General features: G+C 59.8%; 1 protein-coding gene across 1 annotated transcript in view; it reads right to left on the reverse strand.

The window, feature by feature from the left end:
* MYOM2 (myomesin 2) overlaps window positions 1–24,985 on the reverse strand; it is a 78,262-nt gene that overhangs the window by 25,233 nt on the left and 28,044 nt on the right. The window contains 9 exon segments of the mRNA XM_062198852.1: window positions 2,644–2,822; window positions 4,391–4,517; window positions 6,570–6,757; window positions 7,866–7,987; window positions 9,331–9,505; window positions 10,508–10,691; window positions 16,130–16,257; window positions 19,761–19,814; window positions 20,241–20,440. Of these exon segments, the coding sequence (XP_062054836.1) occupies window positions 2,644–2,822; window positions 4,391–4,517; window positions 6,570–6,757; window positions 7,866–7,987; window positions 9,331–9,505; window positions 10,508–10,691; window positions 16,130–16,257; window positions 19,761–19,814; window positions 20,241–20,440 (1,357 nt within the window).

Genomic DNA, 24,985 nt, shown 5'->3' on the forward strand with positions numbered 1-24,985 from the left:
GGAAAGGCAGAACGACAGAGCCAGAGACAGGGAGCGGGGCGCCTGAACTCATCTGGGTCTCCCTGTGGGTGGTAGGGGCCCAAGCACGGAGCCATATCTGCTGCCTCCCACAAGAGATCAGCAGCAGCAGGGACCCCAACCGTCACTCGGATAAGGGATGCAGGCACCCCAAGATGCACCTTAACCTGCCGCGTCACACGCCTGCCGCTCGCCTCATCTTCCTCACTGCCTTCCTCTCAAAGTTAACCCGAGGGGCCAGCATTGCGGAGCAGCGGGTAAAGCCCGCATCCTACACGGGCACCAGTTCTAATCCCGGCTGCTCCACTTCCGATCCAGCTCCCTGCTGATGGCCTGGGAAAGCTGCAGAAGATGGCCCAAGTGCTTGGGCCCCTGCCCCCACATGGGATCAGTTCGTGGCCTCTCTCTCTCTCTTTCCCTCCCTCCAGCCACCTGCAAAACGAGAACTAGATAACCGAAAGGCCCCCAAGGCTGCTGAAGAGCCCCTGGTGCCCAGTTCTCTTGGCAACCAGACCAGATAGAGACCCAGCCCTATGTGCACCCTGTGTGCAGTCCCTTGGGAGACTGTCGCCACCTCCTTGCTTCAATAAAGCGACCTGTCTGTTGACGTTGGTCTCTGTCTCCTTTTCCCATCTCTCCCTTCTGCGGGTAAGAAAGGCCAGAACTCCAAGCTATTCCAGACCTAACACCTGGCTCCTGGCTTTGGATCAGCCCAGCTCTGGCCACTGTAGCCATGTGGGGAATCAACCAGCAGATGGAAGCTCTGTGTGTGTGTGCGTGTGTGTGTCTGTCTGTCTGCCTGTCTCTCTATCTCTCTCTCTAATTCTGTATTTCAAATTAATAAATAAACTTTTAAAAAAGCACCTCACTCGGGTAGCTGGAGAAGCACGGGGGACATCTCCAGCCGCGTGCAAAGCAGTCACAACCCCTCTGCGGGGACAGGCACATGGGTGGCAGGCACCCAATCACCCGAGCCATCACTGCTGCCTTCCGAGGTCTGGTTTAGCAGGAGCTAGAGCAGGGACCCAAACCTAGGGCCCTGACAGGGGATTGGGTGCCCTAACTGATGCCTTTACTGCCGACCCAAACCGCTGCCCCCGAATCCTACATTAGATGTAATTTTCCACAGTGCAAAATCCACATTCAGACACAGCACAGGTAAACGCGTCTCCTCTCATGCAGACACGGGGAGCGAATGCTGTCATCCTCCCACACATCTCTTCCTACCTACACAGTTCTGCTAACTGGAATCGTCTTGGGAACCACGAACAAGCATCTCCACCTGCATTTCTAATGGACTTGTTCAGCTGTCTGCGTGTTGTAAAGAAACTGCTGTATGTACCAGGCTGCACCCACAGAGTGCTGTCCACAAGGTGCCGCCCACAGGCTGCCACCCACAGGGTGCTGTCCACAAGGTACTGCCCACAGGCTGCCCACAGGATACCACCCACAGGGTGCCGCCCACAGGCTGCCGCCCACAGGGTGCTGTCCACAAGGTGCCGCCCACAGGGTGCCGCCCACAGGGTGCTGTCCACAGGATACCACCCACAGGGTGCTGTCCTCAGGGTGCCCACAGGGTGCCACCCACAAGGTGCTGTCCACTGGGTGCCATCCACAGGGTTCCGCCCACCCCTGCCCCATCAGTGTGAGCTGAGCCAGGCTCAGCCATGTCACATACCTCTGCCTAAGCCACGCCCAGAAACACAGCCTAAACCTCCGAGGAAACCAGCCAGGGGGTGTGGGCCAACCAGGTTCCAGGACAGGGGTCACCACTGACCAGGTAATGCTAAGTCACACATGCTAAAACAGAACTATCTAGAGAGAGGACGGGCAATTTACACGTTGTAATGTCATCATGTCAGCAGATATAGTGAAACCATGTGCACACGTGTGTATGTGTGTGTGCTTGTGCATGTCTGTATTTGTGTGTATGTCTGTGCATCTGTCTGTGCCAGTGGGTCCATGTATGTTTACATGTGCACGTGTGTATGCACATATGTATGTATGTTTGTGCTTTGTGTGTTTGAATGTTTGTGTGTGTAGTGCGCTTCTGTGTGTAAGTTTGAATGTTTATGCGTTTTTGTATGTATGAATGTGTCCCCCTGCCTGCCTGTATGCATGTGTGTACGTAGGTGTGTGTTTGCACTTCTGTGTGTGTGTGTGTTGTGTATGTGGCGTGTATCAGACTTCTATTTGCGACCACATGAATTCATCAAAATAAGCACAGGGCTTCACGTGGAGAGGCCTGGCCTGTGTCAGTCCTCCCGTGTGAGGGCCGCCCGCTGACAGAGGGGTCTCAGCCGCTCGGCTCCCACCAGCCCACCAGGTGCCTCTGTGCCAGCAGGAAGGGCTTCACGTGGAGAGGCCTGGCCTGTGTCAGTCCTCCCCTGTGAGGGCCGCCCACTGACAGTGCGGCTCCCACCAGCCCACCAGGTGCCTCTGTGCCAGCAGGAAGGCCCTTTACTGCCCTCTGCTGGCGCCTCCGGCAGCTGCGCCACGGATCAGGGGTGAAAGGCCGGCACCGGTGGTACAGGGCGCCAGAGCGGCTGGAGCAGCTTCACCTGGGGCCGTGAGCAGACTCACCGGTCACACGGGAGGGAGGAGAGCCGCAGAGGAATGACTCACCTTCAAGTACCGATTCGGAATCGCTGCCGCGTTCACGGTGCTCCATTCTCCAGAATCCTCTTCCTTAAAATCCACAAAATATCCAGAAACAGGGCTGCTGCCCGAGTACACCGGGGCCTTCCACAGCATCACCAGGGACGAGTCCCTGACCTCGCAGAACGTCAGGTCATAGGCCGGACCTGCAACAGGCACTTCCCTGAGCGCAGGCACCCAGGGGCTGCCAGGGCCGCAGCCCTGCCCCCCAGGCCCTGCCCCCCCCCGCAGCCCTGCCCCCCAGGCCCTGCCCCCCGCAGCCCTGCCCTCCAGGCCCTACCCTACCCCCCAGGCCTGCAGCCCTGGCCCCTCCCCGGCCTGGCCCCCCACAGCCCTGCCCCCCAGGCCCAGCCCCAAGCCTACTGCTGCCTTTCCCCAGACACCACACCACCCCCTGCTGTTCCTGTGTCAGCCTCTCTGTGGGAGCGCCCTTGACGATGGCGCCCAGCACGGGGGAGCAGCTCCTGTACCTGCAGCCTGCCCAACCCCACCAGGGGTGTGCAGGGCGGTGGACACGGGGGCGGAGTCCAACAGGCTGCAGCTCTCCCACTCGCATCAGAGAGACAAGGTGGGCACAAAACAAAGGTGCTCATGTGCCCCACACCAGGAGGGAGACCGGGCGACCAGGCCAGGCTCTGCCATCCACTGACACCAAAGCGACCCTGAGGGCTCTGCTCTGACTCCCTGGCCCAGCCCACCGCCGGCTCCATCCCAGCGCAATCACACTACACCCGCGAGCTCAGCTGAGCCACACGTGGAGCCTGTGGACAGGCTCTGGGAACCGTTGGGGCTGAGAATACATCCATCGGCTCGAGCAGGGAAAGGAGGGAGGGAAGAGTGAGGACCTCTGGCCACAGAGCGGAAAGACAGCCCGGGCGTTGCGCTCTCCAGGTTGTCTGTGATCCCTCCTCTGTGGGTGCCTGGCAGTGGGGGGGGGGGGGGGGGCCACAAGGCCATCTGCTCTAAGCTGGGCATTTGGGAGGAGTTAGGAATGCAGAGCCCCACACGGATGCAGCTCTGCAGCAGGTGTGAGTGGTGAACACACAAATGAGCCGCTGGGCCCCACACAAGATGCTCTTCTGCCCCACCCGCCTCGGGGAGCAGTCCCCAGGTGCTGGCTGCACCACCTGCCAAGGGGAGTGGTCCCTGGGTGCTGGCTGCACCACCTGCCAAGGGGAGTGGTCCCCGGGTGCTGGCTGCACCACCTGCCAGGGGGAGTGGTCCCCGGGTGCTGGCTGCCCCACCCGCCTTGGGGAGTGGTCCCCGGGTGCTGGCTGTACCACCTGCTGTGGGGAGTGGTCCCTGGGTGCTAGCTGCACCACCTGCCAGGGGGAGTGGTCCCCGGGTGCTGGCTGCTCCACCCACCATGGGTTGTGGTCCCTGAGTGCTGGCTGTCCCACCTGCCAAGGGGAGTGCACCCCACATCCAGGGCCCACAGTGGGGTCCCTTCTCTGTGCGGCCCTCCTCCCTCCCACCTGAGCCCGGGCTCTCACTCTACACCATTCCCAGCTCCGTGTCTGTGCCTGTGCCTGTGCCTGTCCTAACAGCAGACCCTGGTCAGCCCCACCCACGGCTACACCCAGCCCTTCCCTGTCCGGGGAGATGAATGGGCACTGCTCGCAGGCCTGGAGAGGCAGGAGAGGGCGGAGGGGCCGACGCTGGCCCCCAGCCGGCCCTGAGCGGAGAGGGGGCCTTGCAGGAGGGGTGGTCTCACCGGGTTCTGGCGCCGTCCAGGCCTCACACTTGAAGTGCTCGCTCGGGTCCGACGGCTGCCCAATCCCGGCCAAGTTGGTGGCAGCGATCTTGAACTCATAGAATGCGCCCTCTGTCAAGCCCTCCACCTGTCACATTTTGTCTCGGTTAATGCGTGAAATGGAAGGAGGGTTTCACCCCATGGGGTGGAGGGAGAGGCACCTACGACGGACTTGTAAGGGGAAACATTTGTAAGGAACCTGCCGGCAGATCAGAATGAATAGCCTATAGATGCTGGTCGTGGGGGGTAACAGGCAACTCAGACTGAGAGAGACAATGTCCACAGAGAGGACAGAGGGCAGAGAGGGGAGGGGAGCCGAGCTCTGGAGCCCACACTGTCCCAGCAGACCCTGGGACTGGCGGGAGGCGGCTGAGGGAGTGCCAGGGAGTCCTGGGTCCCGGGCAGCCTTGTGCCCTGCTGCCACAGCCCCACCAGCTCGGGAAGATCAGGGCCACCACCGTTCTTCACACGGCTAAGGTCCCCATCGCAGCCCCCGCTGCCCTCTGGCTTGGAGGACAGGACACTACAGGAGGCCTCTGACGGAAACCAGCGCCTGGACTTGGCGGGGAGGGGAACCGGAGCTTCCAGGTGAGTGGCCGCAGGACAAAGCTTCCCAAGCAACGCCTGCGGGCAGACTGCTGTGCTGGCTGGAGGGCAGCCTGCCCCTCCTCACGGAAGGAGGGAAGTGCCTGTCGGAGGAGGAGGCCCTGTGGTGCAGCGGGTGGGCCACCACCTCTGACGCCGGCATCCCATCTGCACCTGCTGTGGCCCGGGAAAGCAGCAGAGGACGGCCCAAGTGCTCAGGCCCCTGGGTGGAGCTCCTGGCTCCTGGCTTCCGACCAGCCCAGCTCTGGCTGTCGCGGCTATTTGGGGAGTGAAACAGCAGATAGAAGATCTCTCTCTCTCTCTCCTCTCTCTCTCTCTCTGTGTGTGTGTGTGTGTGTGTGTCTCTTCCTCTCTCTCTGTAACTTTGCCTTTCAAATAAAAAATAAATAAATAAAAGAGCAGCTACGGGGGCCAGCAATGGGGCACAGCAGGTAGAGCCACCACCTGTGACACCTACGTGTCACATGGCTGCCAGCACATGTCCCAGAGGCTCAATTCTGATCCAGGTTCCTGCTAATGACCTGGGAAAGCAGTGGAAGGTGGCCCAAGGGCCCCTGCACCCACGTGGGAGATCCAGATGAAGCTCCTGGCTCCTGGCTGCAGCCTGGCCCAGCCCTGCACATTTCGGTCAGGAAGATTTCTCTCCAAACAGGTATCTCCCTTGGCTCTGTAAGTGTGACTTTCAAATAAATAAATCTTTTTAAAAATTAGCAGCTGGGGTGGAGGCCGACGTGCCGCATGTCAATGACGTCACAGCACACCTGAGGGCTGGCAGCACAGAGCACCACATGCGTGTCACAGACACGAGCGTATGACACACATCTGCATGGCAAACATAACACGTGCTGTACTGTAAGACAGAGCCTTCTGCAAAGCTACAATGGGCCATTCTCAGACCTCCCTCAAGACCCCTCATTTCACAGGGCCAGTGGCTCCGCTGAGGCCTGGCGCCCCGAGGTGATGCGTGAGCCCCATCACAGGCAATCAAGTGAGAAGGCCAAGGCGCGACAGGTGCATCGGAAGCCAGGTGGCCGCCAGGGCTGTGCCTGGAATTCCTTCCAGATCCGAACCCAGGCTCTGCTGCTCTTCTCCTGGGCCTGCTGCCCACGGTGCACAGAGGCTCGGGACTCAGGGGTCCTGGGGAGGTGGCGAGTCCCGAGCCGAGGCCACATCCGTCCTGTCCCGTGGGCTGGCTCAGCACTGACCCTGCCCTCGGCCACTGAGTACATGGGGGGGTGGGAGCCCCTCACCCCACCCCACCTTCCAGGGCTCAGAGCAGGCAGCTGGCAGCCATAGGACCACAGCACAGCCCCTCACCCCCCAACCCACACAGCTCCCCCCTCATCGCGTCTCGGGGAGACGTCGGCCCCTAGGCTCTTCCTGGGTCCCAGACCCCGAGGCCTCTGGTGCTCAGAGCTTCTGAATTCATTTTTGCTCTGGATCAAAGGCTCTAAAGCCACAACACTGAAGAGGGAGCCAGACCAGAACACAAACACATCCCTCAGACAAAGCAAACGGAAAGATGGAAACCCACCGTCAGGATCCGCTCCTGGATGGGGGAGGAATTGACCTCGTGCCAGTTCTTGTGGTGGACTTCGCGCTTGTCCACGTAGTAGCCCAGGATGGGCGAGCCGCCGCTGAACTTGGGCACCTTCCAGCCGAGGGTCATGGAGTGGCCGTCACAGTTCAGCAGCGTGACCCCATACGGGTGGGAGGGCACGGCTGCAGGGGGCACAGCGTGGGGTCACCCGAGGCCCAGGGCCGCCCCCCCCACCAAGTGTTCTTCCTTTCCAGGGGTTGCGTCACAAACACGCCTGCCAGCGTTCTAACCACACGCGGCAGTGGACTCCATGTGTGGCCTGGACATTCGCGGTGACAGAGGATCCCCGGCTGCCCCGCGGGGACGCTCAGAGAAGGAGCGCTTCCATTGCCCGCGGGAGGGCAAGCAGCGGAGGGGTCTCATTCCTGCCCAGGGCCTTACACCCCACCTGCTTCTCCCCAGCGGGGAGAGGGAGACCAGCACCGCCCTGCCTGACCCAAGAGCCAGGGGAGCCGGAACCAGGATCTAAGGTGTCGGCTCCTGCTTGGCAGTTCACAGGGCAAAGGGCGACTTTGGGAAAAGCCCTGGCGGGTTGGGGGAGGGGAGGAACCCGAGGTCTGGGTAAAGACCCTAAACTAGAGCGCCTGACGTGCTGTGGTTTCCGGCTAGGGATCCCCAGACGTGGAAACGCCCGAATCATTAGAAATCTTCACTTGGGAAAGTGCTGGCAGACTAACTCGCAGCAGAAACCGTGAGGAGGAAATGACGCGCGGGAAGCAGACGGACCGGGACTGAGATAGCAGAGTGCGTGACACCCGTGTCCCCGGTGCCCCGGGGCACTGCGGCTGTCAGCGATAGGGTGGCCGCCACGCTGCACGGCGCTCTGCGCGTCCAGGCACCTCCCAGGGGCCGTCGCCAAGACCAGCCGTCACGTTTGACCAAAACATTAGACGATTCTAAACACTGCCCCTGGCGCACGGAGCCACTGAGCCACATAAACAACATGGACTGCTCTGGCGCGGTGCGTTAAGACTGCGCCAGCTGACGAGCCACCGCTGTTGCTGTTGCTACACGTGTGTGAGCGTGGCCCTGGGGAACGCTCATGCCCCCTGGGCTCTGCTTCTGTGTGCGTTCTGCCAGCACGCGGCCATCCTCCCTCACACTGCATCTCCACGGTGACATCCAACCACGTGGCAGCTTCTCAGAACCGACACCCCTCCCCGCCTCAGCCTCCAAACCACGCCGTGCTGGAGTCTGGGCGGCCAGAGCCGAGCGGCCCACGCTACGTACTCAGGGCGGCCTGCACCTTGATGACCTCGGACTCCTGGGAGTTCTCGCTGGTGCCCACGGCGTTCACGGCTTTCACCCGGAAGATGTACTGCTCCCCGGTCGTCAAACCGTGTACCACAAACCTGAGAGAAACAGGCACGGGAGCGTGACCACGGGACAGGTCTCCTCTCCCACCCTCGGCAGAAGCAGGGATCAGTCATGCTCCATAAAAAGTTGCGCTTGGACCGAACACAGCTTCCCTTCGGTGTCTCGCTGATACACGGCACACACTCGTTGTTCACTTTGGATTTCAGCTCAGTCAACATGCAGGGTGGAAAGGTAAGGCTACAGCACCCAGAGATACCCAGAACTGCCCACACGTCCTGCCAGTCACTTGCTCTGAGCATCTTCAAGTTTTGATCAGAGGTCTATTGGAAAACAGCCAACTCCTTACCAAGAAGAACCTATAGGCTGGCATTTGGTGCACTGGTTAAGACTACACTTGGGGGGCTGGCACTGTGGCACAGCAGGTAAAGCTGCCACCTGCAGTGCTGGCATCCCATATGGGCACCGGTTCTAGTCCCGGCTGCTCCACTTCCGATCCAGCTCTCTGCTGTGGCCTGGGAAAGCAATAGAAGATGGCCCAAGTCCTTGGATCCCTGCACCTGCATGGGAGACCTGGAAGAAGCTCCTGGCTCCTGGCTTCAGATCGGTGCAGCTCTGGCCATTGCAGCCAATTGGGGAGTGAACCAGCAGATGGAAGGCCTCTCTCTCTCTCTCTCTCTCTCTCTCTCTGCCTCTCCTTCTCTCTGTGTATAATTCTGACTTTCAAATAAATAAATCTTAAAAAACAATGACTACCCTTGGGTGCCCACCTCCCAGACTGCATGCCTGGTTTGAGTCCTGACTGCTCCACTTCCCGTCCAGCTTCTCGCTAGTGCAGCCCAGGAGGCAGCGGTGACGGCTCAAGTGGCTGGACCCCTGCCCCCCGGGGAGGCCACCTTCTGTTCCAGGCTCCTGGTTTCAGCCTGGCCCAGCCCTGGCTATTACAGGCATCTGGGGAGTGAAATAGCAGATAGAACTCTGTCTGCCTTTCACATAAAGTGAAAATAAGCAATTCTTAAATAAAACCTGAAAAGCCAAATATACGAGGAACAAGAGGCTGAGACTTTGAAGTCGGGTAGATGAGGTTCAAATACTGGCTTTCGGGTTGGATGGGTTTTGTCCTTCACCCAGGTACTTAGCCCTGGAGGGCAGCCTCCCTGGGGCAGGGGAACGGGACAGCTGGTGCTGCAGGGGAGGCACTGAGAGCTTGGAAATCAGCACGGGACGCTGCAGACCCCCCAGCAGAGTGGCTGCGTGTATGTCGCTAGCTGATGACAGTCCCGACCATGAGTGGGGCCAGCAGCGTTCACGCGTGGACACAGCATTCAGGCAGGACAAGCTGGGCCACGGGGCATGGGGAGGGCGCAGGAGGGGCGGGCACCTGTTGTATCCAATGGGCTTGTGGTTGCACGGCTCCCACGCGTTGGTGCCTGCCACACAGCAGTCCACGTAGTAGCCCAGCAGGTCCTCCTCATGTTTTGGCCTGTCCCACTGCACCACCACCGACGTCTTGGTGTTTCGGGAAGCCAGCACCCGGCCAGGAGCAGAAGGGACCGCTGTGCCGAGGGGACAAGGGACTGGTCAGGAGGAGCAGCCGAGCCACTGTCCTCTGGGACTAAGGTCCGGGCTCAGGTGGGACCCTGGGCAGGGGGCAGGGAGTAGGACAGCCCTGGCTGAGAGCCGGGAGGAGCTGCATCACCTATGTCGTCCCGAGACCCGCCCAGCCCCAAAGAAGAGGAATCAGACTCATGACACTGACACCCCCACCAGAGCGGTCAAAATGGAACCCGCTGGTGGCACAAGCAATTTGGCTAACTGGGCAGTAACTATATTTGGAATGTAAATTACTGAATTTAAGAAAACCACATTTTTTCCAGATTCATGGGAACCTACCAGGGACTCAGAATTCAATCTCAATTAGACAGTGAGGTCTCCTCGCATCGAGCAGGGCTCCATGGAGCCAGCAGCGTCCTCAGAGCCAGCGGGAGCTGCCCTGCCACATGCCCTGTGTTGTCACTTACTGTCACTGTCTACGCTGCTGTTCCGAGGGAAGAGGCCAGCTCCATGGAGGGGCCGTGGCCCTAGACCAGACCCAGAGAGGGACGGAGGCCCGCCCTTCCCTCTGCCAGCCAGACCTCCTTGCTCACTCAGTGAGTGGCTTCCACATGCCCAGGAAGCAGGGGAAGAGGGTGCAGTCCGCCCCAGTCCTCAGAGCCGGGCTCCTGAGGTCCCGTCTGCACCACCAGGCTTGGGGCTTCTGGGAAGCCTGGTCTGCCACAGCCCCTGGGCACAGCAGCCGATTTCTGCAACTCTGTTTGACTTCTTCCCACTGGGGTCTTCAGGCCTCGGGGCAGGAGCCCCGGTGTGTGTGGGGGCTGGGCTTTGTTCTAAATGTGACCACTGACTACACCTATCTTTAGTCCATTAGTCGGTTTCATGAAAAGCACATGGAACTCGGGAGGAAAGCCGAGGATCAACCAAACCGTCGCAGGGAGTCTCCGTCGCGGACGGCACCCTCACCCCCGTCCCTGCACCCCAGCCTCTGTGCGAGAACTCACCAATCGTGTCCTGAGCCTGGATGGGAGACGTGATCTCCGACGGGTCGCTGAGCCCATGCTTGTTTGCTGACAACACCCGGAACACGTAGGGTTTCCCCTCGGCAAGATCAAAGACCGCGTACCGAGGGGACCTCACGGCCGTCTGCGCATTGACTCGCTGCCAGCTGCCACTGCCGACCACGGACTAGGGAGAGACGGGACCAGGGTTACCACTGCCGACCACGGACTAGGGAGAGACGGGACCAGGGTTACCACTGCCGACCACGGACTAGGGAGAGACAGGACCAGGGTTACCACTGCCGACCACGGACTAGAGACAGGACCAGGGTTACCACTGCCGACCACGGACTAGAGACAGGACCAGGGTTACCACTGCCAACCACGGAAAAGAGAGAGACAGGACCAGGGTTACCACTGCCACTGCAACCACGGACTAGGGAGAGACGGGACCAGGGTTACCACTGCCAACCACGGACTAGGGAGAGACGGGACCAGGGTTACCACTGCCGACCACGGACTAGAGACAGGACCAGGGTTACCACTGCCGACCACGGACTAGAGACAGGACCAGGGTTACCACTGCCGACCACGGACTAGAGACAGGACCAGGGTTACCACTGCCAACCACGGAAAAGAGAGAGACAGGACCAGGGTTACCACTGCCACTGCAACCACGGACTAGGGAGAGACGGGACCAGGGTTACCACTGCCGACCACGGACTAGGGAGAGACAGGACCAGGGTTACCACTGCCGACCACGGACTAGGGAGAGACGGGACCAGGGTTACCACTGCCGACCACGGACTAGCGAGAGACGGGACCAGGGTTACCACTGCCGACCACGGACTAGGGAGAGACGGGACCAGGGTTACCACTGCCGACCACGGACTAGGGAGAGACGGGACCAGGGTTACCACTGCCGACCACGGACTAGCGAGAGACGGGACCAGGGTTACCACTGCCGACCACGGACTAGGGAGAGACAGGACCAGGGTTACCACTGCCGACCACGGACTAGAGAGAGACAGGACCAGGGTTACCACTGCCGACCACGGACTAGGGAGAGACAGGACCAGGGTTACCACTGCCGACCACGGACTAGGGAGAGACAGGACCAGGGCCACCCCTGCCACTGCCGACCATGGACTAAAAGAGAGAGACAGGACCAGGGCCACCTCTGTAAGATGGCATTGATGACCACAGACTAGAGAGAGACAGGACCAGGGCCACCTCTGTAAGATGGCATTGACGACCACAGACTAGAGAGAGACAGGACCAGGGCCACCTCTGTAAGATGGCATTGACGACCGCAGACTAGAGAGAGACAGGACCAGGGTGAAGCTGAGAGTTCGAGAAAGTGAGCAGAGGAGCCCCCAGCCGTGGTGTAACCAGGCTGTGCTCTGGGCAGGTCCCTGAAGTCCTCTACAGTGGACAGTCAGTACAACTTCTGTGAACTGTGAAAGGTGAGGCCAATCTGAAGGGGTAGGTAATGTTACCAAAAGTTGCAAGGACTATTTTCACTAAAATGAATAAATTACAGAAAACCTGAAGAATCCGTATGTGGGTAGTAAAGCAAAGGGAAATGTGAATAACTGGGGCACTGTTCACAGAATTCCATCATAACTCGGCGGTATTTTCTGTTTAAAAGGTAACTGCCTGCAGCAATGGTGACAAAGTGACAGTAATCTCAACGTCCAGCATTAGGGTAGGAGACTGCGTGGTTCCTCTGGTGTTTATAACATGCGGCTATTAAATTACATATATGGATCCTGATCCAACGAGAGAAACTGAGGCATTTTGATTGCAAGGGAGAATGCAGAGTACGTCCACAAAGCACATGACTGTGGACAGCAAGACCTGTGCACCAGGCATTAATGCTGACTATTCCATAGATAGGATCTTTAAAAAGTTCATGGAAGTCCATACTATAAAAAAACTAATCGTGGATTTCAAAATTTTTCACACCAAAATAAACATCTTACAATTCCATTTTTTCCACAAACTTTTTGCAATGCTTTCACGTGATGGAATTATTGGGAGCGTGGTTCTACCCCACGTAACACTTCCGCATTTCCCAGGTTTTCTGTGCTGCACGTCGCGTTTGATCCCTGACACCTGAGCACCTGCTTACTTCCCAGACAGACGCCCCCTTTCAAAGTGTGGCTGTGTAGTTTTTTTCGGGAGCTGCCGCGAGGCCGGGCGAAAGCAGATGGTCTCTCCTTTTGGCCAAAGCAGAAAGTCAGGCTCTGGTAGTGTGCCTGGACTGCCACAGCTCAGAGCAGGGCCCGGCCGGTGTCCCCCATGCCAGTCCCCATGGAACCGCGCGCTTCCTCGCTCTAGACAAGGGCGTCTGGGGCGGAGGAGGCATGAGGACTCCGGGTCAGGGTGAAGGAAGCATCCTCTGAGAGGGCCTCACGTCAGAGCGGGAGACAGCCAGGCCCCTGGGGACCTGAGGAGGATCTGGGGACCTACCCGAGGCGTGGGCCCCCCCACCTGGTGAGCAGGGCCTGCAGGGTGGTGTGAGGGTCTGGCTGTATGGCGGAGGCTGCCTGCTGAACACCCTGCACCAGGCGCAGGTGCCAGGCCCCGCGGCCTCACACACAGAGCCCACAGGGGAAGGAACCACTGCACAGCCACACCGGTGGGCCACGGCAGTGGGCAGGCCATGGCCATCGTGATCCACCCAGACCTGATGGCACTCGTCTGTGTAGGACCGAGTTCAGAGGACAACCTGCTCAGCCATGAATGCTCCAGTGTGAAGTGGGGGCGCCCGCAGTGCTGAGTCACGGCAGAACGAGGGGGCAGCTCTTCTCGGGGTTCTTCTAGGGCCTTGACAGGCGCTAAGTCACTAAACGGCCACCGCCCACCTGCAGCCTCTGCTCCCCTCCTTGTGGGGGTCCAGCCCAGGTCCTGGGCAGCAAGGCTCACCTGCAACTTCTCATCGTCAGGACGCGCGTCCGCCACAGAGAGCAGGCGGTGCAGCCCTGCTGCTGGCCCGGGGCACAGCCACAGGGCCTCACCCCACAAATGTGTGTGCAAACACTGGCATTTCTGGTGCTCATGAGAGACCTTCCACGCAGGGGACACGCCACACAGAGCTGGCAGTGAGAGCCTTCGTGACACAGTAACTACATCTCATGGCCAGAGTGAGGGGCAGCCCTCCGCCTGCAGCACCTCAGCTACAGCCCCAGGTGACCCAGTGGTGCCCATGGGGAGGCAGGGTCAGAGAGCACCACACCCTCTACAGCAGGAGCAGCCCGTGGTCTCCAGCACCCTCTACAGCACGAGCGGCCCGTGGTCTCTGCACATCTACAGTAACAACAGCCCGTGGGTTCTGCACATCTACAGTAACAACAGCCCGTGGGTTCTGAACATCTACAGTAACAACGGCCCGTGGGCTCTGCACGTCTACAGTAACAACGGCCCGTGGTCTCTGCACGTCTACAGTAACAACGGCCCGTGGGTTCTGCACGTCTACAGTAACAACGGCCCGTGGTCTCTGCACGTCTACAGTAACAACGGCCCGTGGGCTCTGCACGTCTACAGTAACGACGGCCCGTGGGCTCTGCACGTCTACAGTAACAACGGCCCGTGGTCTCTGCACGTCTACAGTAACAACGGCCCATGGGTTCTGCACGTCTACAGTAACAACGGCCCGTGGGCTCTGCACATCTACAGTAACAACGGCCCGTGGGCTCTGCACGTCTGCAGTAACAACGGCCCGTGGGCTCTGCACGTCTACAGTAACAACGGCCCGTGGGCTCTGCACGTCTACAGTAACAACGGCCCGTGGTCTCTGCACGTCTACAGTAACAACGGCCCGTGGGCTCTGCACGTCTACAGTAAAAACGGCCCGTGGTCTCTACACATCTACAGTAACAACAGCCCATGGGCTCTGCACGTCTACAGTAACAATGGCCAGTAGGCTCTGCATGTTCTACAGTAACAACGGCCCGTGGGCTCTGCACATCTACAGTAACAACGGCCCGTGGTCTCTACACATCTACAGTAACAACGGCCCGTGGGCTCTGCACATCTACAGTAACAATGGCCCGTGGGCTCTGCACATCTACAGTAACAACGGCCCGTGGTCTCTACACATCTACAGTAACAACGGCCCGTGGGCTCTAAACGTCTGCAGTAACAACGGCCCGTGGGTTCTGCACGTCTACAGTAACAACGGCCCATGGGCTCTGCACGTCTACAGTAACAACGGCCCGTGGGCTCTGCACGTCTACAGTAACGACGGCCCGTGGTCTCTACACATCTACAGTAACAACGGCCCGTGGGCTCTGCACGTCTGCAGTAACGACGGCCCGTGGGCTCTGCACGTCTGCAGTAACGACGGCCCGTGGGCTCTGCACGTCTACAGTAACGACGGCCCGTGGGCTCTGCACGTCTACAGTAACGACGGCCCGTGGGCTCTGCACGTCTACAGTAACGACGGCCCGTGGGCTCTGCACGTCTGCAGTAACGACGGCCCGTGGGCTCTGCACGTCTACAGTAACGACGGCCCGTGGGCTCTGCACGTCTACAGTGACGACGGCCCGTGGGCTCTGCACAGCCCGTGACTACCGCATTGTAGGTCAGATGTTTGTATCGTTTTACATCCTGCACTATGCTAACTGGAATAAAAGGTTATAAATTTATCTATTATGTTGTTAATTTAGGGTCACAAGACCACAGTTAAAAGGTTTATTGGACTTTGAAGGTTTATGCAGCTACACCTCCAATGTCCATAGTGGGAGACCCATCACAGAAGCAGGCCACGGAGGGTTTTATGCAATAAGACAACTCAGCCACATGGGGGCACACAGGGCATGGAAGATTAGTGTGAGTGATATTTTGTTGGTTACATATGTGTGCATGTGAGTGAGAGGGCAGGGCTGGAATACACACATACTGCGTGTGTGTGTTTGAGAGAGAGAGACAGGGGGCAGGGCCACAATATACAACATACTGTGTGTGTGTGTGTGTGACAGCAGGGCTACGATATACAGTGTACTCTGTGTGTGTGCTCAGGGCTACAATATGCAATATACTATGTGTGCATGTGAGATAGTGGGGCTACAAAACACAATGTACTCTGTGTGCATGTTCAGGGCTCTAATATACAACATGCTGTATGTGTGTGAGACAGCGAGAAGGGCTACGATATAGAATGCACTCTGTGTGTGTGTGTGTCTGGGAGAGAGGGAGATAGATACAACATACAATGTACCGTGTGTGTGTTTTCAAGGCTGCAACAGACAACCCACTGTGCACCTCGTTCTGTGTGGGTGAGAAACACAGGCCATGGGGTGTCTGAGTGTGACGGTGGCTCTGCACAGGCTCTGCACAGGCACACATGCGGGGGCCCCACCCCCTGCTTCCCTGCAGCCCCCCAGGCTCAACTCCTCACCAGCCAGTGGAGGGCACGGAAGCCAGGGAGGTGAGCAGCCACACTGCCTGCTGGAAGGGCCACAGCGCCAAAATGGACAGCCCCCCCTTGTGCTGGTTTCCATTCTAGAACATTCCTGCTCGTCTCAGCGCTGCCGCTGCCTTTAGCCTCATCCTAAGTAGGTCAAGAGCACCAGCAGGCGCACGGGGCGGCTGCGCAGGCTTCCCAAGGCGCAGACATACCTTCTCGATGAAGTACATGAGCGGCTCCTTGCCCCGGGGCACTGGGGGCTCCCAGCTGAGCACCACGTAGTTTCTGCTGATCTCCGAGGCGTGCACATTGGTGGGAGGCCCTGGAACCTGAACGTCGCCTGCAGGAGCAACAGATGGGGTGCGTGAGGGGCCTGTGGCATGGCTGCCATCGCACTGGGCACACGGTGCTGCCCGGGCACTGTCCCTGCCTCCCTTCTCTCTGGGGAAGGCAAACAGAAGTCACTGCTACCAATCCTCCAGCCGTGCTGTTTCTAAGACGAGAAAACAGCCTCGTCCACAGGCTGCCGAGTGCCACTGGCGGGAGAAGGAACGGGCGCAGAAGCAGGGGCAGAGCGCACGTATGCAGACGGTGTTAGCACGTGGCCTCCCTGGCCTGGAAGCCTTGGAGAGGACACAGCCCTGTGTCCAAGGAGCTCCTGGCCGCTCTCTGCTCACTGCGTGCCCTCAAAGCACCTGGCGCTTCCCTCCCAGGAGATCTGAGTCAGGTTCGCAAGCACCCGCTCTATGCCTCACGCTTGATGTTATGCAAACAGCGATGGCAGAGTGTCTGCAACAAGAGACGAGTGGCGCGCGGTCTCCTGACTTGCACCTTTGTTTTAATACGACGGGCGGTGTCCCAGGCTCGGGCTGGAATTTACGGGGACTCGCAAAGCACGGAGTGGCCTCCCAGGCCCTCGAGTTGTGATACAAAACTACCAGGAGCTTCCAGTGGGATTAGCACGGGATTAAAAGGTTTGAGCCGTCCCCAGAGCGTCTTCTGCGCCCTTCCCGATATCCAGCTGCTCCCGCAGGACTGAGCTGCAGGCGAGGACCCAACCGGCCTTGGGGCAGCAGCACAGGAGGAGGCCAGACTTCCCTCCACGAGGGCCCTGTGGCAGGTGCCCCACACGGGAGCTGTAACGTGGGCCTGGCCCCAGGTGGTGCTGGCAGACGGGCTGAGTCCCAGACAAGGAGTCAGCACCTCTCCAGGAATGACAAGCAGTGCCTGCGGGCAGCAGGCAGGGCCCAGGGCCTCCACTGCCCCCAAACCCGGACACTGGGTCCACACGGCAGGGAACCAGAGAGAGGTCACTTACAAGAGAAGCTGCAGAAAACCCACGCCCAAGTGCCCACCCCTAGACCCCGGCATCTACCACACGAGGCACCAACCGAGAGGGCAGCAGAAGCCACTAGGGAGACCAGGATGGTGGCGAGTGGGCGCCCAAGGGCAGAGCACCGGCACCTATGTCTCTTGCTCCAGACCCCACACACAGCCTCACAGCCAAGGGGGCAGAGAGGAAACCGGCCCCTGATGCCAAGGGAGAGCCCAGTGTTTGTCAGCAGGGAAGCCCCGTGGGGGGGGGGGGGGCGGTGCTCAGCTGGGAAGACCCTGGACGTGGCTGCCTGGGGCAGATGAGGCAACAGGGGAGCCCCACTGATGTGCAGGTGGCCCTAACGGATTCCAGGGCTCGGCTTATATGAAGCTGGGGGGCAGGGGCAGAAGCGGAGCTCCCCCCGCGCGAGCCGTGAAGCCAGCCGGGTCTGCTTCAAGCAGAGCAGACTCTGCGGCCCACAAGGCCGTCTTCTCCACGTTTAAATGATGGAGCTGGGAGGTGTGCAGACGGCCCTCCACGCCCACGGCACTGCCACAGTGCTGCCGTCATTCCCCCTTGTTTCCTGCCATGGGCGGCCAGGGAAGCCTCCCAGGGTCAGACCACGCCCAGGGCCCGCCTCCCAGGGCCACGGTGGGAACTGAGCCTCGGCAAGACTGCCCGGGGTGGACAGAGCACGCCACACGCAGGAACTCAGCGGCAATAGGCAGGCACGGGCCTGGGCACACGGGGACCTGCCTCATGCAACACAGGGAACACGAGAACACGCGTGAGCAGCGCTGTCTGCACGGGCTGCGAAGGGAAGAAAGACCGTGTAGCAATCTTGGGCTCTGCCGGTTTCCTTTTGCAAAGCATCCGTCTCAGGTTCTATCCCAGCACACCCGCGTCTGTAGGGAACAGGCCGGCTCAGCTCCCCGCAAAGGCCTACTCCTGCCTGGACAGGTTTACAGGTCACACGCCTTCCTGTCTCCAGGGCTTTGACAACACAAGCTGCGCTGCAGACGCGCCGCATTCCTTTAGCCAGCTATGCCTCTTGTTGCAGGTCCTGTTTGTTCTTTAAGATTTTATTTATTTGGAAGTAAGAGTTAGAGGAAGAGGGAGAGACAAAGAGAGAGCTTCCATCCGCTGCTTCGCAACCCAAGCTGAGCCAGGCGAGAGCCAGAGGCTCAGGTCTCCGACGCGAGTGGCAGGGGCCCAAGCACGTGGGCCCTCCTCTGCTGCTTCTCCCAGGCACATCAGCAGGGAGCTGGATCAGAAGTGGAGCAGCTGGGACATAAGCCGGCGCCCACACGGGACACCGACATTGCCGGCGGCAGCTTTACCCCCTACACCGCAGCACAGGCCCTGCAGGTCCGGCGTGCCAGCTCGGAGTCCCTGCTTGTCTGTGAGAGAGCTAGTGCACACCGGGGCCCTGAGCTGCCGTGCAGTGGTGAGCAGGAATGGTCCCCTCCTCCTGCTGAACACACAGGTGTAGCACGGCCAGCGCAGTGCAGTATAACCTGCAGATCCATTCGCTCATTCGAATGTCCACGCGTTCATCATCAGAGGAAGGGCGAGTGTCCACTGCGCGTCGGGCACGGGGCCAGGAAGTCCCGCTCGGCTCAGCCACGGTCTTGCCTCTGTGACCTATGCACCGGACATGGCCCCTGGTTTCTGAGTTCTGCCAGGCAGAAGCTTCGGCCAGGTCTGTAGACGTCATCTTGGGATGAACACGGCAGAATGCCACAGGGTGCAGCCCTGGGGTTCCTCCCCTTGTGGGGACCGTCGGGGCCTGGGCAGTTTGAGGCATACACGTGGAGCTCCCCTCTAGGGGCCTCTCTGCTTCCAGTACAAGCACTGGCCTGCAGGATTCTGGGATCTGCAGCTATCTGGGGAACAGAATTTTGGACGCCACAGCTCCCAAGTGCTTCTGCTTGGCCAAGGCTCCAGGTGGACAGGCTCCCTCTGAGGTCTCCACCCACTGCTCCAAGAACTCTGAGTCCACCTGAAATCTGTGACCTCTGACAATGGGGGCAATTCCTTCCAGCTGCCCCCAGGGCACTGAAGCAAAGTAGCCACACATCAAATACGAGTGAGGGAAACACAAGCGTTCAAGCCAAGAGCGTCACTGGAGAGGAAGACACACCCACTTCAGTTCCAGTGCGAGGGATGACATTTTAGCTTGAAAAAGGAAACCTAAGCTTCTCTTCGAATGCACCTGTGAGCAAGGAACTCTACCAGGCAGGGATCGGACCTCAGCTTCCCTGTGCCTTCCTGTCAGTCTGCAGAGAGAATGTGCCCGGGAACCCGACAGGAGGCATCTACGGATCCCGCCCGGAAGCCACGAGCCCACAACCCGCCTCCCGCACCTGGATTCTTCCCCCTCCCCCCCCCCCCCGTTTTAATTCTTCTGGACTTGAAGCTGCCTGCAGGGCGGGCCCACCTGGCAGGTGTGTGACGTCCCTGTCTCGTGTCTAATCCCAGCTCGCGGTCCCCAGGGCACAAGCAGCTGAAGTCACCAAGACCCTTACCTTCAAGGTCATCCTGGTAGATCACGACTTCCTTCTCACCCTCCAAGTGAATGGCTGTGGAGAGAAAGCGCGACACTGAATGTGACATCCCACGGCTTCCCGAGGACAGCAGGCGTTCTCCCCGCCTCAGGGCAGGTCTGAGCCACCTCGCGGGAGGAGGCCGTGCACACCGTCCTCGCGAGTGAGGTTTGCAGCGTGCATGGTTGGGAACTGGCCCCAGCGCCATTCACAACTCTGCAGCTCTGTGCCGTGGACTCAGAGAAGCCCCTGGGCAAGGCAAACAGAGCGGTCACTGCACGCGGTGTCGAGGCCGGGTCCCATTCAGGATCTCCGTCACGTGGAATCTGCATCAGGGAGCTACATTCAGCCACCCACGGCCTGCTGAGGGCTCACCCGAGTGAGAGGGAAACCAGAGAGCAAAGCACCACACACAAGAGAGCCCACCACGTCCCCATCGTAGCTGGGATGTGAGCGACCTACCCTGTAACCTTCTGAGGTCCGCGGGGTCCAGGGCGGCCACGGCGTCCGAGACCCGGGAGGGCCGGCTGATGCCGGCGCTGTTGACGGCGCGCACGCGGAAGATGTAAGACCTGCCTTCGTAGAGGCCCGTCACGGGGTATTTGCAGATCTTCACAGGCGCGTCGTTGCACTGCACCCAGTTGTTGGTTCCCACCTCGCACCTTCAAGTACAGACAGAGCACACAATGGCAATGCAGCGTCCACCACACGTGTCAGGCCCGGCTCAGAGAGCGCCCCTCGGTCACCACACACGTGTCAGTCACAGCACAGAGAGCCCCCCTGGGTCACCACACACGTGTCAGTCACGGCACAGAGCTCCCCTCGGTCACCACACACGTGTCAGTCACGGCACAGAGAGCGCCCCTCGGTCACCACACACGTGTCAGTCACAGCACAGAGAGCCCCCCTGGGTCACCACACACGTGTCAGTCACGGCACAGAGCTCCCCTCGGTCACCACACACGTGTCAGGCACGGCACAGAGCTCCCCTTGGTCACCACACACGTGTCAGGCACGGCACAGAGCTCCCCTCGGTCACCACACACATGTCAGTCACAGCACAGAGAGCTCCCCTCGGTCACCACACACATGTCAGTCACGGCACAGAGCTCCCCTCGGTCACCACACACGTGTCAGTCACGGCACAGAGCTCCCCTCGGTCACCACACACGTGTCAGGCACGGCTCAGCAGAGCTCCCCTCAGTCACCACACACGTGTCAGGCACGGCTCAGCAGAGCTCCCCTCGGTCACCACACACGTGTCAGACACGGCACAGAGCTCCCCTCGGTCACCACACACATGTCAGTCACAGCACAGAGAGCTCCCCTCGGTCACCACACACGTGTCAGGCACAGCTCGGCAGAGTTCCCCTCGGTCACCACACACGTGTCAGTCACGGCACAGAGAGCTCCCCTCGGTCACCACACACGTGTCAGGCACGGCACAGAGCTCCCCTCGGTCACCACACACATGTCAGTCACAGCACAGAGAGCCCCCCTCAGTCACCACACACGTGTCAGTCACAGCACAGAGAGCTCCCCTCGGTCACCACACACGTGTCAGGCACGGCACAGAGAGCTCCCCTCGGTCACCACACACATGTCAGGCACGGCTCGGCAGAGCTCCCCTCGGTCACCACACATGTGTCAGTCACAGCACAGAGCTCCCCTCGGTCACCACACACGTGTCAGTCACAGCACAGAGAGCTCCCCTCGGTCACCACACACGTGTCAGGCACAGCTCGGCAGAGTTCCCCTCGGTCACCACACACGTGTCAGTCACGGCACAGAGAGCTCCCCTCAGTCACCACACACGTGTCAGGCACGGCACAGAGCCCCCCTCGGTCACCACACATGTGTCAGTCACAGCACAGAGAGCCCCCCTCAGTCACCACACACGTGTCAGTCACAGCACAGAGAGCTCCCCTCAGTCACCACACACATGTCAGGCACGGCACAGAGAGCTCCCCTCGGTCACCACACACATGTCAGGCACGGCTCGGCAGAGCTCCCCTCGGTCACCACACACGTGTCAGGCACGGCACAGAGCTCCCCTCGGTCACCACACACGTGTCAGTCACAGCACAGAGAGCTCCCCTCGGTCACCACACACATGTCAGTCACAGCACAGAGAGCTCCCCTCAGTCACCACACACGTGTCAGGCACGGCACAGAGCTCCCCTCGGTCACCACACACATGTCAGTCACAGCACAGAGAGCCCCCCTCAGTCACCACACACGTGTCAGTCACAGCACAGAGAGCTCCCCTCAGTCACCACACACATGTCAGGCACGGCACAGAGAGCTCCCCTCGGTCACCACACACATGTCAGGCACGGCTCGGCAGAGCTCCCCTCGGTCACCACACACGTGTCAGGCACGGCACAGAGCTCCCCTCGGTCACCACACACATGTCAGTCACAGCACAGAGAGCCCCCCTCAGTCACCACACATGTGTCAGTCACAGCACAGAGAGCTCCCCTCGGTCACCACACACGTGTCAGTCACGGCACAGAGCTCCCCTCGGTCACCACACACGTGTCAGGCACGGCACAGAGCTCCCCTCGGTCACCACACACGTGTCAGGCACGGCTCAGCAGAGCTCCCCTCGGTCACCACACACGTGTCAGGCACGGCTCAGCAGAGCTCCCCTCGGTCACCACACACGTGTCAGTCACGGCTCAGCAGAGCTCCCCTCGTTCACCACACATGTGTCAGTCACGGCTCAGCAGAGCTCCCCTCGGTCACCACACACGTGTCAGGCACGGCACAGAGAGCTCCCCTCGGTCACCACACACGTGTCAGTCACGGCACAGAGCTCCCCTCAGTCACCACACACGCCTGTCAGTCACGGCACAGAGCTCCCTTCGGTCACCACACACGTGTCAGGCACGGCTCAGCAGAGCTCCCCTCGGTCACCACACACGTGTCAGGCACGGCACAGAGAGCTCCCCTCGGTCACCACACACATGTCAGGCACGGCTCGGCAGAGCTCCCCTCGGTCACCACACACGCCTGTCAGTCACGGCACAAAGCTCCCCTCGGTCACCACACACATGTCAGTCACGGCACAGAGCTCCCCTCGGTCACCACACACGTGTCAGGCACGGCACAGAGCTCCCCTCGGTCACCACACACGTGTCAGTCACGGCACAGAGCTCCCCTCGGTCACCACACACGTGTCAGGCACGGCACAGAGCTCCCCTCGGTCACCACACACGTGTCAGGCACGGCTCAGAGAGCTCCCCTCGGTCACCACACACGTGTCAGGCACGGCTCAGAGAGCTCCCCTCGGTCACCACACACGTGTCAGGCACGGCACAGAGCTCCCCTCGGTCACCACACACGTGTCAGGCACGGCACAGAGCTCCCCTCGGTCACCACACACGTGTCAGGCACGGCTCAGAGAGCTCCCCTCGGTCACCACACACGTGTCAGGCATGGCTCGGCAGAGCTCCCCTCGGTCACCACACACATGTCAGGCACGGCTCGGCAGAGTCCCCTCGGTCACCACACACGTGTCAGGCACGGCTCGGCAGAGTCCCCTTGGTCACCACACACGTGTCAGGCACGGCTCGGCAGAGCCCCCCTCGGTCACCACACACGTGTCAGGCACGGCACAGAGCTCCCCTCGGTCACCACACACGTGTCAGGCACGGCTCGGCAGAGTCCCCTCGGTCACCACACACGTGTCAGGCACGGCTCGGCAGAGTCCCCTCGGTCACCACACACGTGTCAGGCACGGCTCGGCAGAGTCCCCTCGGTAAAGCCTGCAGGGCTGTGAGTCTGATTTACACAGACAGCAGTATAAACCAAGACAGGGCTCCTTAGGAAATTAACTATTTGTCTACGTACGGATATGTAGGTACAGGTGACTATAGAGATACAGGCAGATCCGTCATGTAGATACACAGGTACAATACCTAGGTCAATATAAACCATGGCTAGATAGATGACAGCGATATGGATGGATGGACAGACAGATGCTAGACAGATAGCCTGGCAGGGGGAGTGCTCAGCTGAGTTCTTACTGCACGTTGATGCGCAACGGAAAGCAGGGGTAGTAAGGGTGGACTGCCCCTTTCTGGAATGTTCTGTCACTTTGATGTGTATTTTTACAGCAAGGGAAGGGACCGTGGATTACTAAGGGAGACAGTGTGTGAAATAGCTCTTGCCAGCATGGGTGGAAATGCCGTCAGATCTGCCGGAGAGCGGAAGCCGATGTTTGCTGTTTGCTGTTTCCCAAGCTGAGCCCAGAACAGCACAGCGTGCAGGTCTGTCTCTGACACAGCGTTGAGAACTTCAGCCCCTCAAGAAGCTCCCCTGGGGCAGAGAGGAGGATCAAGCCAACCGCTCCACTTCTGTAACAGCCACCATATCTTACTGTGTTCCGTGTCAAACCTGAAATTCCTGCCAGGAACCCGACGTCTGAGCCCCTCTGCCCACTTCTGAATTCTCCCTGGCTAGGCCGACTTCCTCCCCGTGGAGGAAACCCGTGCTTGAGGCACAGACCATGCACCGTCACCCTGTCTGCCACTTCCCCCCAGGCTCTGAGCACTGTGCCCAACAGAGGACAATCGGCATTGAAACGCCAGCCATCCGACTTAACCATTACCCACGTTTAAGGTAGCAGTTCAAAAGTAAATTCTGGTACTTTGTGCTGCAGAGCGCCAGTGTTTTCTCCTTGGCAGCAAGCAGAAAGCCCCATGGTTTAGCAGGATGAAAGACCTGAGTGCTGGGGTGAGGGGCTGACTCAGGCCTGGCCACTCTGCCCCCCTGAGGCCACTCCCCTGAGCCCCTGCCCCTTCCAGTGCAGCGCACGTGCACCCCAGCGGAACCACACGCCAGGCTCGCTGCTTGCTGGGGCAGCGGGGGATTCGGGGCGGGCTGTGGAGCAGGACAAAGAGGCTCTGGTTTCAACAGAAATCCAGCGTGGTTCCGTGGGCTCGGCCTGCTTGGTGCCAGTCACCAATGACGTCTTCCAGGGCTCACTAACCCAGTGGTGACGCACTACCAGCCACTTCGTTCAAAAACACGGCCATCTCCACGTCCCCTCGGGAGATTTTCTGCAGCGACCTCCTTGGACGCGAGAATCCATGGAGGCTCACGTCCCTCATGGTAACGGTGTGGCAGGGGCGGGGCCTGTGGCACAGCAGGTTAAGTCACCACGTGCATCACCCACATCCTCTATCAGAGCACCGGTTCAA

This window comes from Lepus europaeus, chromosome 8, assembly GCF_033115175.1.
Source record: "Lepus europaeus isolate LE1 chromosome 8, mLepTim1.pri, whole genome shotgun sequence".
Taxonomy (NCBI): Eukaryota; Metazoa; Chordata; class Mammalia; order Lagomorpha; family Leporidae; genus Lepus; species Lepus europaeus.